At 45.3% G+C, this 14,416-nt stretch overlaps 1 protein-coding gene across 1 annotated transcript in view; it reads left to right on the plus strand.

The window, feature by feature from the left end:
* The window catches only part of ARHGEF33 (Rho guanine nucleotide exchange factor 33), a 554,915-nt gene that overhangs the window by 489,570 nt on the left and 50,929 nt on the right, over positions 1 to 14,416 (plus strand). The window contains exon 15 of the mRNA XM_069606701.1: positions 1,032 to 1,184. Coding sequence (XP_069462802.1) covers positions 1,032 to 1,184 — 153 coding nt within the window. The remainder of the gene's footprint in view (positions 1 to 1,031; positions 1,185 to 14,416) is intronic.

Here is a 14,416-nt window from a genome sequence, read left to right on the forward strand (position 1 = left end):
CGAATCCCGGGTCCGAGCTTGGAAACCAAACTCTGGTATTAAGCGAAATAAATAAGAAACGTTTTCTCTAGGAGATAAATAAAAAGCCATATCATACAGCCAATCTTCACAGGTATGGCTTGCTGCGCTTTTCCACTATAATAAGGGCTGTTATTTAACCGCATCCCTCTAACTACTAAGCTCTTTCTGCTGAGGAATCAGTCCCAGCACACATACAGTCTGAGACACCTGATCATATCCACCCCTCCTAGAACTTAGCTTTGAACCATGTATTACCCCACACCCCGTTTGTTAGAAGGAAGTGCATTGCTGTTGAAGTCCAAAAATGCACTTCTACAGCATGGCCCTTACCGGAGGCATCTCGGGATCCATTCAAAGTTAGCCTAATTTAGTACGCTTAACCATTTAGTATACGTATCTATAATTACCACCCACATTTGTGAGCTGTTCTGTGCACCTGGACTATGCACTTTCGCTGTCTATTCAAATGAAACATTATAATTTTAATAGTTAGCTACTGTATCCTTTATTCTTTTCAACTGCTAACATGTATTTATTTATTTTGCAATTTGGAAAGCGCACCCACCTCGTAGACATCTGGGCGCTATTCTTGAAGAGTAAAAAAACACAGGTTACATGGTGACACATATACAAGGCATATGTTTACAAGAAGCTGGATTATAACTTCATTTTAAATTACAGTGATCATAGATGTTAATATCGTGCTGAGTACTGATCAAAATTTATTTTAGTAGTTCCTGCGTGAAGCGCCATGTTTTCAAGTGTTTGCAGAAGGCTTCGAAGCCTTCTTTTAGTATATAAGAAACATAATGATCATTTTAATTTTTTTATGTGTTACGTTTGCCACGAGTTTCTGAGTATTCAAAATAAACAAAAGATTGATGGGTAACTTCAATGGTACTCTATTTAACACCGGGTATTCATGGAACATTACTAGGTCAATGTAACCTAAAATAATAATCAAATCCAAAACATTGAACTATTTTAACGTTGAATCATATTCTCTTTAGGTCTTCCATGGTTAAAATGTACAAAGGCCTGGCCTCTCAGGGACAGGAAGTGTCTCCAAGCCTGAGTGCCACGTCCATCCGGGACAGCGGGATTCAGTCTGATGAGATGCAGCAGTTCTACCCGCCAACATCCGGCTCCAGCTCAGCAGCCACGTAAGCTTTGGGGGGGTCTGTTGGGGGCTGACAACCATCACAGCCAGCCTGGCCATGAGAGTAAACATCCTTATTTTTAATGCTGTGACGCAGAATATCAACTTATGGGCAGGGCAGATATTCTTGATCACTTAATTCCTTTGGTTTGGTGGAGGGGGTGCTCAAAGATGTCCGTGCCCAGGGCCCCAAAAGTGCACACAAACTATAGTTACCACAGTGAACACAGAAAGCATTACATGATGTTTATGTGTTTATGTTTATTATTTGATAATGCGCACAAATCCCAGGGGTAGCCGGGCGCAGCAGGTACAAGGATACTTAAGCTTAGGTTACATAAATGTGATAAGAAGCATTTCAGTATAGTGCATACATGTCAATACAAACAGTTGAACTGAGAACTAGCATGTTACAGTGTAGAGAGTACAAAAATACAAAAGGTAGAAGGGTAAAAGCAAAAAAATAGTCTTAGAGGGGTGGGTTTCAGAGGTAACACAGCATTTAGGTACAGTGAGGATTAGTTGTCGCTGGACCAGAGCAAGTTTTTTACCTTGCATCTATAGCTGGAGTAGGGTAGGTTGGCTCTCAATGCAGTGGGCAGTGCATTCCAAGCCTGGGCAGCTCTGACAGGGAAGCTTACTCTGCCCGCTTTAGAGCGTCTAAATCTAGGGGTTTCTAGCAGGAATTGGTTAGAAGCCCTAGTGTGGTGGCTGGACGATTTTCTGGACAATCTGGCCGAGATGTAGGGGGGTGCTGTGTTGTTGAGCCATTTATGGGTGAGAGATAGTGTCTTGAGAAGGACTTTGTCGCTAATTTTTAGCCAGTGGTGGTCTTTCCTGATGTTGGAAATAAGTGCTCTACGGGGTATGTCAAGGACTGCTCTAAGAGCGTTGTTTTGAAGGATTTGCATTTTATTTATGATAGTTTTATTGGCTCCTGCATAGAGGGCATTACAATAGTCCAATTTCGACATTACTAGTGCATTGGCTAGCGTGATGCAGTTAGTTTTGGAGAGGTACGGTCTGCAGGTCCTGATTAATTTACAGGTGTACGCAGTATGGGATGCCAAGGTGTTGACTTGTTTTTTGAGAGAAAGAGTTGAATCAAGGTAAAAACCTAGTGTTTTTTACCTCAGATGCAACCTTGATTGTGTTACCATCTATGTTGAAATTGCGATAGTTGGGACTACGTTTTTTTAGGTTAGAGTCGGAGCCCAAGATCAGTATCTCTGTTTTGTCGTCATTTAGGCAGAGGCCGTGGGAGGCCATACATGCCTGAATGAGGAGGTAAATTCTGTTTACTAGAGCTGTGTCTTCGACAAAGTTGCCTGATAGTGGTATGAGAATCTGCGTATCGTCCGCATAGTTGGTATAAGTTACCCCTAATCTGTCATGTTTGTCGAAGAGTGGCTTAGTAAAGATATTATACATTGTCGGGGAGACACATGAGCCTTGTGGGACACCACAAGTGAAATGGATTGGGTCCGCTGCAGCTAGAGGGGAGAACACTCTCATCGTACGGTTAGCTAGGAAGGATTGTACCCATGCTATAGCTTCACTTGAAAAATGGGCGGCAGACGCTAAGTGGTTGCATAATACTGCATGGTCCACCAGGTCAAAGGCCGCTGATAGGTCAAGGGGGAGGAGAATAGCTGTACTACCTTTATCCTTCAACTCGTCGATTTGTGTCTTGAGGTCGATTAGGGCCGTTTCAGTACTGTGAAGTGGTCTGAAGCCAGATTGCCGTGAACCTAATATTTGGTGTGACTCCAGATAGTTTTGGATCTGGAGGTAGGCTACTCTGTCAATGATTTTAAGGAGAAATGGGACCATAGTGATGGGCCTCTAGTTCGTGGGGATTGCTGGGTCAAGTGTATGTTTTTTGAGTAGGGGCAGTACCCAAGATTCTTTAAGGTTTGTGGGTACAGTACTCGTATTGAAAGATGCGTTTATAAGTTTTGAAATGAAGGGTGCTAGATCTCTGGCTGCATCCTTGATGATTTGCGCAGGGCAACTGTCGCCTTGGCAGTTTGATGGTTTAAGGGATAGAATAACCTTTTCAGTTTCCAATATAGAGATGTTGGTAAATCTGAAGGGTTTACAGTTGCTTTGGGTGGAAGTGCTAGGTGAATTGATCGAGGCAGAATTTACTTGGCAAAACAGACAAGCAATAGGTTTAGACCCTCAGGACAATGCCATAAAATATCCTGATGTGTGCTATTTAAGTCTGGTGAACAAAGGAATCTTACCTCTTTAGATCAGGCAGATTTGTGTGGCCCCCTCCAAGGTGGGGGTCCTGGGCAACTGCCCCTTTTGCCCTCCCATAGAAACGTCTCTGTGCATGCTTACTATAGACTTTACCCCAATGTTTAATCCTCTGTCATATACACCCTGAATCCTCACTTAATACTCAGTTTAACACTCTAACTGCCAGGGTGGTGTGGGCCAGCAGACATTTCCCACTTATCCAGGAGACCCATAATAGTGTTGAAGGTTACAAGTTTTTAGAGGTAGGCATGAGTTGTCCACCTGACAATAGATATCCAATCACAAGCCCACCCCTTATAAAAAAAAAGTTTACTTAGATGTTCCCCTTGAGCCTATCACAACCGTCATAGGTTTTTCTCATTTGCCACAGAGTATGGTATCACCTATGACACTTTATTTAGTATATAAATGTGTTTTTATGTGAAATTTACTGGGAGCCAGGGCGAACATCTGTTGATGTCCGTTGTAACTCCCTGTTTTAGACAATTGATAATAAAACAGCAAACTTTGCCATCTTCCTGAGTTGATTTGATTATTTGGTGTCAGAGTTATTCTGCATCCCCATCCATTGCATGCATGTTACCCAAAGGGCTCTAAGCTTATTAGTAGCATTCATGACCTGGAAATTAAATTTGATTGTTGGGATCACCCTGGTTATAAGGCACCCTCAATGGGTAGTGAAGGAGGATCCAGCAGCATCGTGGGCAGAGGTTGACCTGGCCTCAACCCCAGGTTCAGCATACCGCTGCTGCTCCAGAATAGATCATAAGGCTAACTAGACAGGGTCTCCTTGATCCATTTATTCCAATTAAAGGCTTTCCATCTGCTAATTGTTTGAGGCCCATTATTGAAGTAATCGAATCTCATGCAGCTCCGATAACCCAAGCATGTGGTCCCCTGGGTATCAACTGTACTACAAGTGGCACAGTTGCTACGAAGGGGCTGGATCCCGTTGGCATGAGGCACCCGAGGGTGGGTCCACCATAGGTGGTAACGCATATTGTTCCTAAATTGCCCCCTGACTCCTTTGAAAGCCAAGCATCTCTGATAAATAAATGTATTTATTGGATTAGAAGTATGAAAAGACGTGCTTCTACAATGTGGAAGGATATAGTCCGGTGTGTGCGAAGGAGGGAGCCCGATAATTTGTATGATAACATGCAATTATTTTTCGTTAATCGACATCTGGCAGAAGGTCTGTTATCTATTGAATATAGAACATACCCAGCCAAGGGAACAGCAATAAGTCTTCGGGCATATGTACCGGTCTATAAGCAGGCTGGGAGCAACACTGGGGTCGATTTAGGAGGGAAAGGGACTTCCAAAGAGATATCTACCACACCATGTATGACTTCTAGGGCCATCGTTAAGTCAAGTAAACCTAGTTCTATTTCTGGAGCGTAAAGACTCATGGGAGTTGATTATCATCTGTCGGGCAGCACAACGGAGGTCTTGAGCCTGCCTCTTATCCTGCTTTCTTGCAACATCGCAGGTCTCTTGAAACATCTAGTTATACAAAGCTGGCTTACCTTTATCAGGCATTTCCAGCTCAAATTCTTACAAGAAACATGGGCAACAGATTCAGTGGAACTGCAGGGATTCCAGACATTCCAAATCACAGCTCAAAAACACCATAGAAGATGCCCACGTGGTGGGTTAGTTATCTGGATCCACCCATCTCTGAATTGGAGGGTAGAATCCCATGTGATGAATTCTCCAGATCTCCACCATCTTACTGTTTCTGTCAGCCTTCAACTATTTTTCACCTTATACTGCTTTTAATATCGTACAATGGACTGACCTGATTCAGATGCAATCAGTCGCGATGTAAATAAGAATCTCCCAAAAGTCTCTGACGACCCGGTGAGGATATAACGGTCGCAGAGACAACAGGGAAACCCTCAAAGGGGAGAAAAAACCCTGTTGTCCAGGATTGTTGCTGAAAGTGGTGTCTGCGTCTCTTCCTGGTTGTTTCCAGCGAGCCAGATTAATGTACTGCAGTGGGAGAGAAAAGCGGGTTGAAATGCACGTACATGTCATGATGCCTACCCCGGGCATCCAGATCAAGTCCATCAACCCGGAAGCAGGCATCATGTTACCCAGAGAAAGCCCAGCAACCCCTGTTAGGGGCTATATGGGTACAGTCCTGGCGTCTATGGCGCCAGGCTCATACGGGGCATCAGTCCTGGCACCATAGGCGCCAGGCTCATATGTTAAAACTTACCTGATGCAGACCATGCTGCAAGAGATCCAAGCCCATGTGAGACTTGGAAGGGACTACTTTACCTAGGGACTATTTTGTTACTCGGAAGTATTTGTGGAGGAATACTTACCTGGGACTACTTTGGAGGCTATTTAAACCACCACCGAAGCACAGCACATGCTTCGCGTTATTCTGCATCCTGCAGCGTAACGCTCACCATGCCTGCAGTCAGCATCCAGCCTCTTGCCATACCCGCCTCGAGTCCAGAGCGCCTAGAAAGAAGGGAAAGAAGAAGAAAGGTTAGAACAAGAACATTATTGGGTTTCTTGCCTGATTCCGGATTCATCGCACCTTTGAACCAGAAACAGACTTTATTTTAAACACGTTGCATCGCCAGCAAAAGCGCCGCGCCATACTCACCGTTCCTCGCAGCATCTCTACGATCCGGCGCAGTCTCCATCATTATGTTGCCGCATTCCAGCACCTAAGGGGGACAAGAAAACAACAAGGTGAGCCGAGGGAACAAACAAGGACAATCTCTTGCCACCATATACTTACCTGATTTTACTGCCAGAGGTATTATTCACCAGCACGCCAAATCTTCTTACGCCGCACCTGTAAGAAAAGAGAAAGCAGGGAGTTAAACCTTGGCATCATTTAACGGACAGTGTGGGATAATACAGACTCTTATCTGAATGCTTTTAGCTGCCACAAGACAATCTTCTTTTGGGTCTAAGCTGCAAGATAAACAAAGGAATTGGACAAGAGTGATTATTCAGACATTTTTGAACTCTTGAGAACTATATACTTATGGTCCTTCGCCAGGAGGTTTGGAGCCAAGATTAGTCTAGAACTCTTCCAATATCCTCAAGCCAGTGAAGTAACTGGCCATCTACGCCCCCCTGCGTTCCTCGCAGGATGGAGAGCTCATCATTCAAAACTATAAGGTGAGCTTTGTGAACGGGAATATCAGAGGTGATAAATGGGGACACAGTGAGGGGCTATTACTCAAATCCACGGGTGGCTAATTCCTTTTCTCCGCCTTTAGGAGACTACTTCTACGGGTCAAGCAGACGAAGCTAGGTGGGCCAGTCCAGTCAGCCATCTCTGCACTACGCATCACGTTGGTGGAGACTGTGGCTGTCCAGTTCCGCTCGACACCCCTGTGGGAACCAGGTGAGCGTAACAGAATGCAAAGCCTTCCTATAAATCCTCACCCGGGTGTCATGGAGACGTCAGAAACTGACCAACTGGCCCAATTATTAGGGGAACTTAGGGCTGAAGTACATGCCACTCGCCAAAAAAACTAATACCCTCAGGAGATAACTGATTGTTTCTAAGGAACGCACTGATGATCTTGCTAGACAATTACTGCAAAACCAAGCTGGGCAAACACCATTACCTTGACTCGGGGGGAATTCAACTCCTGTTTCATCGAGCAATCCTGTGCAAGTGGTTCTACCAGGGAACGTTTTGCTGGGGACCCGAAAAAGTTTGCCGTGTTTATGAACTAATGCTGCTTGCACTTTTTATGCAGACCTGGAGCCTTTCCAAACGATCAAGCCAAAGTAGCCTTTGTATTATCATATCTCAGTGGCAGTGCAGCGGACTGGTCAATTCCACTAGTCAATCAGGATGACCCTATTCTTCAAGATTTTCAGGGTTTTCAAATGAGCATGGAAAGACTATTTGCCTAGCACTCCCAAGGACAGGCCCTGGATAACGAACTTTTGTCCCTACGACAGGGTAACCAGAACCTTCTAACCTACATCGTAACCTTCAATAGGTTGGTGGTGGAAACTAGATTGCCCGAGGTAAAACGGATTACCTTATTTCATCGAGGACTTCGAGGAGAACTCAAAAATGTTTTGGCTCAAGTTGTGAACCCACCTCAAGACTGTGCTGAATATATAGACTTAGTGGTCCAGTTAGATCACAGACTTCAGAAAAGAAAGGCTGACCGAGCCAAGTTCGAGGACCGGGTGTTGGTTAAACCCAACGCTACCCCCAAAGGAGCAGATGCTTCAGAACCCATGCAAATCGGAGGGGTTAAAGGACCCTTGACTCAGAAGGAAAGAGAAAGGAGACGGCAAATGCAATTGTGTCTATACTGTGGAACTTCAGGACATTTTATATGGGATTGCCCTGTAAAACCACCCAAGAAAGGGGTAGGAGCTGCTGATAAAAGCCATATGGAGTCTGACTCGGGAAACGACCACACCCGACAAGCGTAGAGGTCCGCTTGCTGAGCTTGAAGAAGGATACTCAGACCTCGCACTTCATCATACCAATGGTCCTTATAGATCCAAGGCGGCCATCACATATGCACACAGTAAGGGCATACATTGATAGCGGGGCCATAGGAAACTATTTGGACCACGAATTAGCTTCTAGGATGAATCTACCTCTCTGCAGAAAGACCACTTCGGATGTCATCACCACAGTCGATGGAACTGAAATTGCCTCTGGGCCTGTAACTCATTCCACCGCTGAGATGACACTATTGGGTCAGGATGGGCATCGAGAGACTATTGTGTTTGATTTAATCAAAGCCCCGCAGTTCCAAATAATACTGGGGATACCTTGGTTGGAAACACATAGGGCCTCATTACGACCCAGGCGGTAAGTTACCGCCTGGGCCGTGACTTTACCACCATGGCGTAAACTACGTTTGCGCCATGATGGTTGGCGGACTTACCGCCCCATTCCGACCTTGGCGGGGCGGTAAGTCCCCAATCCCCATTTACCCTTCCCCATTCCCATTTTTGCCCCATAGGGCATAATGGGAGTGGGGAAGGCGTTAATTACGCCACCGTAAATTACGGTGGCGTAATTAACTCCATGGTCCCTTAGCGCCATGGATTTTAACACCTGCTAAAAGCAGGTGTTAAATCCGCCATGGCGCTAAGGGACCCCGTACTCAGGCGGTAAGGGTCGGCGCTGTTTAAGCTGCCGTTAACCCCTTACCGCCTGGGTCGTAATGAGGCCCACAATCCTAGTATTGATTGGTGAGAGATGGGAATAACCTTCCTGGATTGTGCACATACTTGTTACCCGAAAAAACCCTCGAACAAAGGCCTGGCCACAGTCACTACTCCAGTCGTGCAGTTACCTCAGGAATATCAAGAATTCCAGAATGTTTTCCGAAAAGAACAGGCAAGCACCTTACCACCTCACAGATCATACGATTGTCAAATCGATCTCATACCCGGTGCACAACCTCCATGTAGTAGGATCTACGCCCTTACGGAACCTGAAAACCTTCACCTATGACAATACTTGGACCAATACCTTGCCAATGGCTTCATTCATCCAGCCAAGTCCCCTGCATCTTCAGCTTTGTTCTTCGTGCCAAAAAAGGAAGGTGACCTCAGAACGTGCATAGACTACCGCGCATTCAATCAGATCACGGTTAAGAACCGATACCCATTGCCTCTGATCCCCGAATTACTAGACCAAGTAAAGCACACTTGCATCTACACTAAATTAGATCTCCGAGGGGCATATCATCTGGTACGTGTAAAGAATGGCGACAAATGGAAGACTGCTTTTCGCACTAAGTACAGGTTATTCGAATACCAGGTGATGCCCTTCGGGTTGTGCAATGCACCAGCAGCCTTACAGTATTTTATGAACGATGTCCTTCGTGAACTCATTGACGTCTGTGTTGTCGTATACATAGACGATATTCTAGTGTACTCCTCTTCAGAATCAGACCATGTGAAGCATGTTCGTGCAGTCCTTGTGAAACTACGCCAGCACAAGTTATATGCAAAATTGGAAAAATGCGTTTTTCATGCTACGGAAGTTGAATTACTTGGATTTATCCTGACTCCAAAAGGAGTCCGAATGGACTCTCAAAAGGTGGACGCAATTCTCAAGTGGCCATCACCCTGTTCAGTTAAAGGAGTACAAAGCATGCTCGATTTGCTAATTTCTACCGCAGATTCATTCCGGATTTCTCACATGTTGTACACCCTATCACAGCACTCTTGCGAAAAAACAAACGCTTCTTGTGGACCGAAGAAGCTGAAAATGCCTTCCAAGAATTGAAAGCGAAATTCACGTCTGCACCTGTATTAAAGCATCCACACCCTGAACTTCCATACATAGTTGAAACTGATGCATCCAGTTTAATCATGGGAGCTGGCCTGTCCCAGAAGGATCCTGAAACTGGTGAACTTCACCCAGTAGCATTTTGGTCCCGAAAGTTCTCGGCACCCGAGTTAAACTATGCGGTTAACGATAAAGAGTTATTAGTCATCAAATCCGCCTTCAAGGCTTGGCAGCACTATCTTCTCGGTGCCAGGCATACCATTACTATAATCACCGATCACCGGAACTTGCAGTATTTAAAAACAGCCAAGGCCCAATCGTCACGCCAACCTCGATGGGCATTGTTCTTTGCCGATTTCGATTTCGTGATCACTTATCGACCAGGCTGTAAAAATGGCAAGGCAGACGCCTTATCCCGAATAGGGATGGGAGAAGCATATGTGAACCCAGAACCAGCACCTATAATTTCAGAACAAAGAATTCTTGGCATAACTACTCTACAGACACTAGAGGATATTCAGGTAAAGATCCGACAACTCTTCGATCCAACAGCCCTGCAGGACTGGGTAAAGAAAGGCCGGGACTACTCAGTCATCAATGACCTGCCTTATTATCAAGGGAGACTATTTCTGCCACACAAGGAACTACAGGAACTAGTCATCTCAAATTATCATGACACCCTGATGGAAGGGCACCCAGGTATCGCAAAGACTGAAGTTAAAATTAAGAGACAATTCTGGTGGCCCACCTGGCGAAAAGACATAAAGTAATTTGTAATGTCTTGTGGCATTTGCGCCCAAAACAAAAGTCAGAAGAAAAAACCAGCTGGACTTTTACAACCTTTGGATATTCCGCCTACACCATGGCACACCTTATCGTTAGACTTTATTACAGATCTACCTCCATGTAATGGATTTAACACCATTTTAGATATTGTGGATCTTTTTTCCAAGATGGCCCACTTCATTCCTTTAAAGGGATTACCTTCTGCTTCAATTCTGGCCAAGGAGTTCCTCGAAAACATTGTTCGAATACACAGATTTCCTTCCGTATTGGTCTCTGACCGAGGTAGTCAATTCATTTCACATTTTTGGAAGAAATGTTGTCAATTGGCGCAAATCGACGTGAGGTTATCAACCAGTCACCACCCCCAGACCGATGGTCAGACGGAAAGGACCAACCAGACTCTTGAACAGTACCTGCATTGTTTGTTACACCAGACTGAAGGTAATTGGAAGGACATTCTATGGATTGGCGAATACGCATACAATAACTCTGTACATTCTGGAACTGGACAAAGCCCCTTTTATACCATATACGGGCACCATCCTCAAACCTCAGAACTTGACTCACCTCAACACTTAGAAATGCCCGCAGTGAACCATCTGCACGCTACTATTACACAAGCCTGTAAGGAAGCAACTGAACATTTGAAACAAGCGAAAGAAAAATACAAGAAAAATGTTGATCAGCATAGAAGTGATGCTCCACAATACCAGATTGGGGATCAAGTTTGGTTGGCCACAAAACACATACCTCTAAAGGGAACACGGACCTTTAACCCTAGATATTTGGGACCTTACTCTATTAAGGCCATTATCAACCCGGTGGCCGTCAAATTGGAATTACCTGCTAGTATGCGAATTCACCCCGTCTTCCATGTGTCACTTCTAAAGCCAGTACAACCTGGAACAAGACTAACCAAGCCCCCTGACCCCATCCTTATAGACGGGGAACACGAATTTGAAGTTAGAAATATTCTGGACTCCAAAATGGTTAAGTCAAAACTTTTTTATTTAATCGACTGGAAAGGTTACGGACCACAAGAAAGGTCATGGGAACCTAGTGACCACATTCATGCACCTCGGTTGGTGAGAAGATTCCACCGGAATTTCCCAGACAAACCAAGACCAAGGGGAAGAACGACTTTAGGAGGGGCCTTGGGGGGGATTGCTGTCATGATGCCTACCCCCGGGCATCCAGACCAAGTCCATCAACCCCGGAAGCAGGCATCATGTTACCCAGAGAAAGCCCAGCAACCCCTGTTAGGGGCTATATGGGTACAGTCCTGGCGTCAATGGCTTGAGGCTCATACGGGGCATCACTCCTGGCACCATAGGGGCCAGGCTCATATGTTAAAACTTACCTGATGCAGACCATGCTGCAAGAGATCTAAGCCCATGTGAGACTAGGAAGGGACTACTTTACCTAGGGACTATTTTGTTACTCGGTTGTGGTTGTGGAGGAATACTTACCTGGGACTACTTTGGAGGCTATTTAAACCACGCCCGAAGAGCAGCACACGCTTCGCGTTATTCTGCATCCTGCAGCGTAACGCTCACCGTGCCTGCAGTCAGCATCCAGCCTCTTGCCATGCCCGCCTCTAGTCCAGAGCGCCTAGAAAGAAGGGAAAGAAGAAGAAAGGTTAGAACAAGAACATTATTGGGTTTATTCTGATTCCGGATTCATCGCACCTTTGAACCAGAAACAGACTTTATTTTAAACACGTTGCATCGCCAGCAGCAGCGCCGCGCCATACTCACCGTTCCTCGCAGCATCTCTACGATCCGGCGCAGTCTCCATCATTATGTTACTGCATTCCAGCACCTAAGGGGGACAAGAAAACAACAAGGTGAGCCGAGGGAACAAACAAGGACAATCTCTTGCCACCATATACTTACCTGATTTTACCGTCGGAGGTATTATTCACCAGCACGTCAAATCTTCTTACGCCACACCGGTAAGAAAAGAGAAAGCAGCGATTTAAACCTTGGCATCATTTAACGGACAATACAGACTCTTATCTGAACGCTTTCAGCTGCCACAAGACGATCTTCTTTTGGGTCTAAGCTGCAAGATAAACAAAGGAATTGGACAAGAGTGATTATTCAGACATTTTTGAACTCTTGAGAACTATGTACTTACGGTCCTTCGCCAGGCGGTTTGGAGCCAAGATTAGTCTAGAACTCTTCCAATATCCTCAAGCCAGTGAAGTAACTGGCCATCTACACGCCCCTGCGTTCCTCGCAGGATGGAGAGCTCATCATTCAAAACTATAAGGTGAGCTTTGTGAACGGGAATATCAGAGGTGATAAATGGGGACGCAGTGAGGGGCTATTACTCAAATCTACGGGTGGCTAATTCCCTTTCTCCGCCTTTAGGAGACTTCTTCTACGGGTCAAGCAGACGAAGCTAGGTGGGCCAGTCCAGTCAGTCATCTCTGCACTACGCATCACGTTGGTGGAGACCGTGCCATCCAGTTCCGCTCGACACCCCTGTGGGAACCAGGTGAGCGTAAAAGTACAGCAGCTATGGACATGGTAAGATTTCTTTGCAAATAAAGGATTATACCTAAGTATGGATGTAGGAGGCTTGGGAAACGGGAGCGTGGCAAGTTGCAATTGTAAGGAGCAGTAGGAGTGAGTTCTACAAGAAAAGACAGGATAAGAACGTACATTGGAGAGATCTAGGAAAGAGCAAGGCAAACATTTCAAGGGCACACAAGATGAGAAGGAACACAAACTCATAAGCGTTCTGCTGTAGAATAGCAATGCGCCATGGCTCTGGTTTCCCCTCTACTTGAGTACTTCCCCAACTGCAGTTTGATGCCGTGGCTGTGACAACCACAGACCAGCACGGCACCTCCTATAACACTAGACCATTCCATTGCACTTTGGCCGCCATGTTGGGAGAACCAGGAAACAGTGAACAAACCCTTCTCCAGCAATAAAGAAATGTTTGTCTGTGGAACCGGGATGTAACAGTATGCCCCCTCCCAAGAGGAGACAGCCCCGGTTTGCCAGGACGAAAACAATGAAAACGTTCGACCAAATGCAGGGCATGAACACTAGAAGTGTATTCACATGCACGATCAGCAGGCGAGTAGCCCTTCCAGTCCACCAGATATTGCAAGCACCCATGGAAATAGGCGGAATCACAAATATTAGCCACTTCATACCCCAAATCTGATTGCATTGGGACAGGAGGAGGGTGGGAAATTGTAGTCCTTTGGAACCTGTCTTAGACATCAGGTTTCAATTGAGACACGTGGAAAACGGGATGCAATCGAGACCAGAAAGAAGGAAGTCGCAACAAAAAAGCAGCTGGTCCCCTCGTCTCCAGAATTTCAAACGGTCCAAAGAACTTTGGTGGCAGCTTAGAGGGTACCAAATGACGGGGAAGAAAGCGTAAAGACAACCAGACCCTGTCTCCTGGACTCAATAAGAGAGCAGCAGACCTGTGACGATCAGCTAGACTTTTACATCTATCCTGCTCCGAATAAAAGTTACATTGATGAATTAGTAGCTATTTATACAGGGACGATGACCGGCCACTAGAATGCATTTGTGGTTGGTATTATAATGAGGATTATAATGAGGACTTCATCTGAAAAGAAAGAGATACATCTGTCGTGGGCCACCTGAAGTTCGGCAATGTAATATTTATTCAAGTAGGAAATACAGCTGTTTTGTTCAGGTGAGAAATTATAGTACAGAAGATGACTCAAATTTTACAGGTAAACATTAGCATTGGGAGAGTTATTTCTTGATATTTTAAGCATATGAAAGGAGCGGAGGGAACCATGGAATTCCTTAGAGATGGGGTAATACCTTTATCAAAATCAAAATCAAGGTTTCTGGCTTTACCAAGTGGGCCAGAACAATCTCAGAGAGTGTGTTTTTCTGCTGAACAGTACCTCAGTATTGGCA

Source organism: Ambystoma mexicanum, chromosome 4p, assembly GCF_040938575.1.
Source record: "Ambystoma mexicanum isolate Mex_15411 chromosome 4p, UKY_AmexF1_1, whole genome shotgun sequence".
Classification (NCBI taxonomy): domain Eukaryota; kingdom Metazoa; phylum Chordata; class Amphibia; order Caudata; family Ambystomatidae; genus Ambystoma; species Ambystoma mexicanum.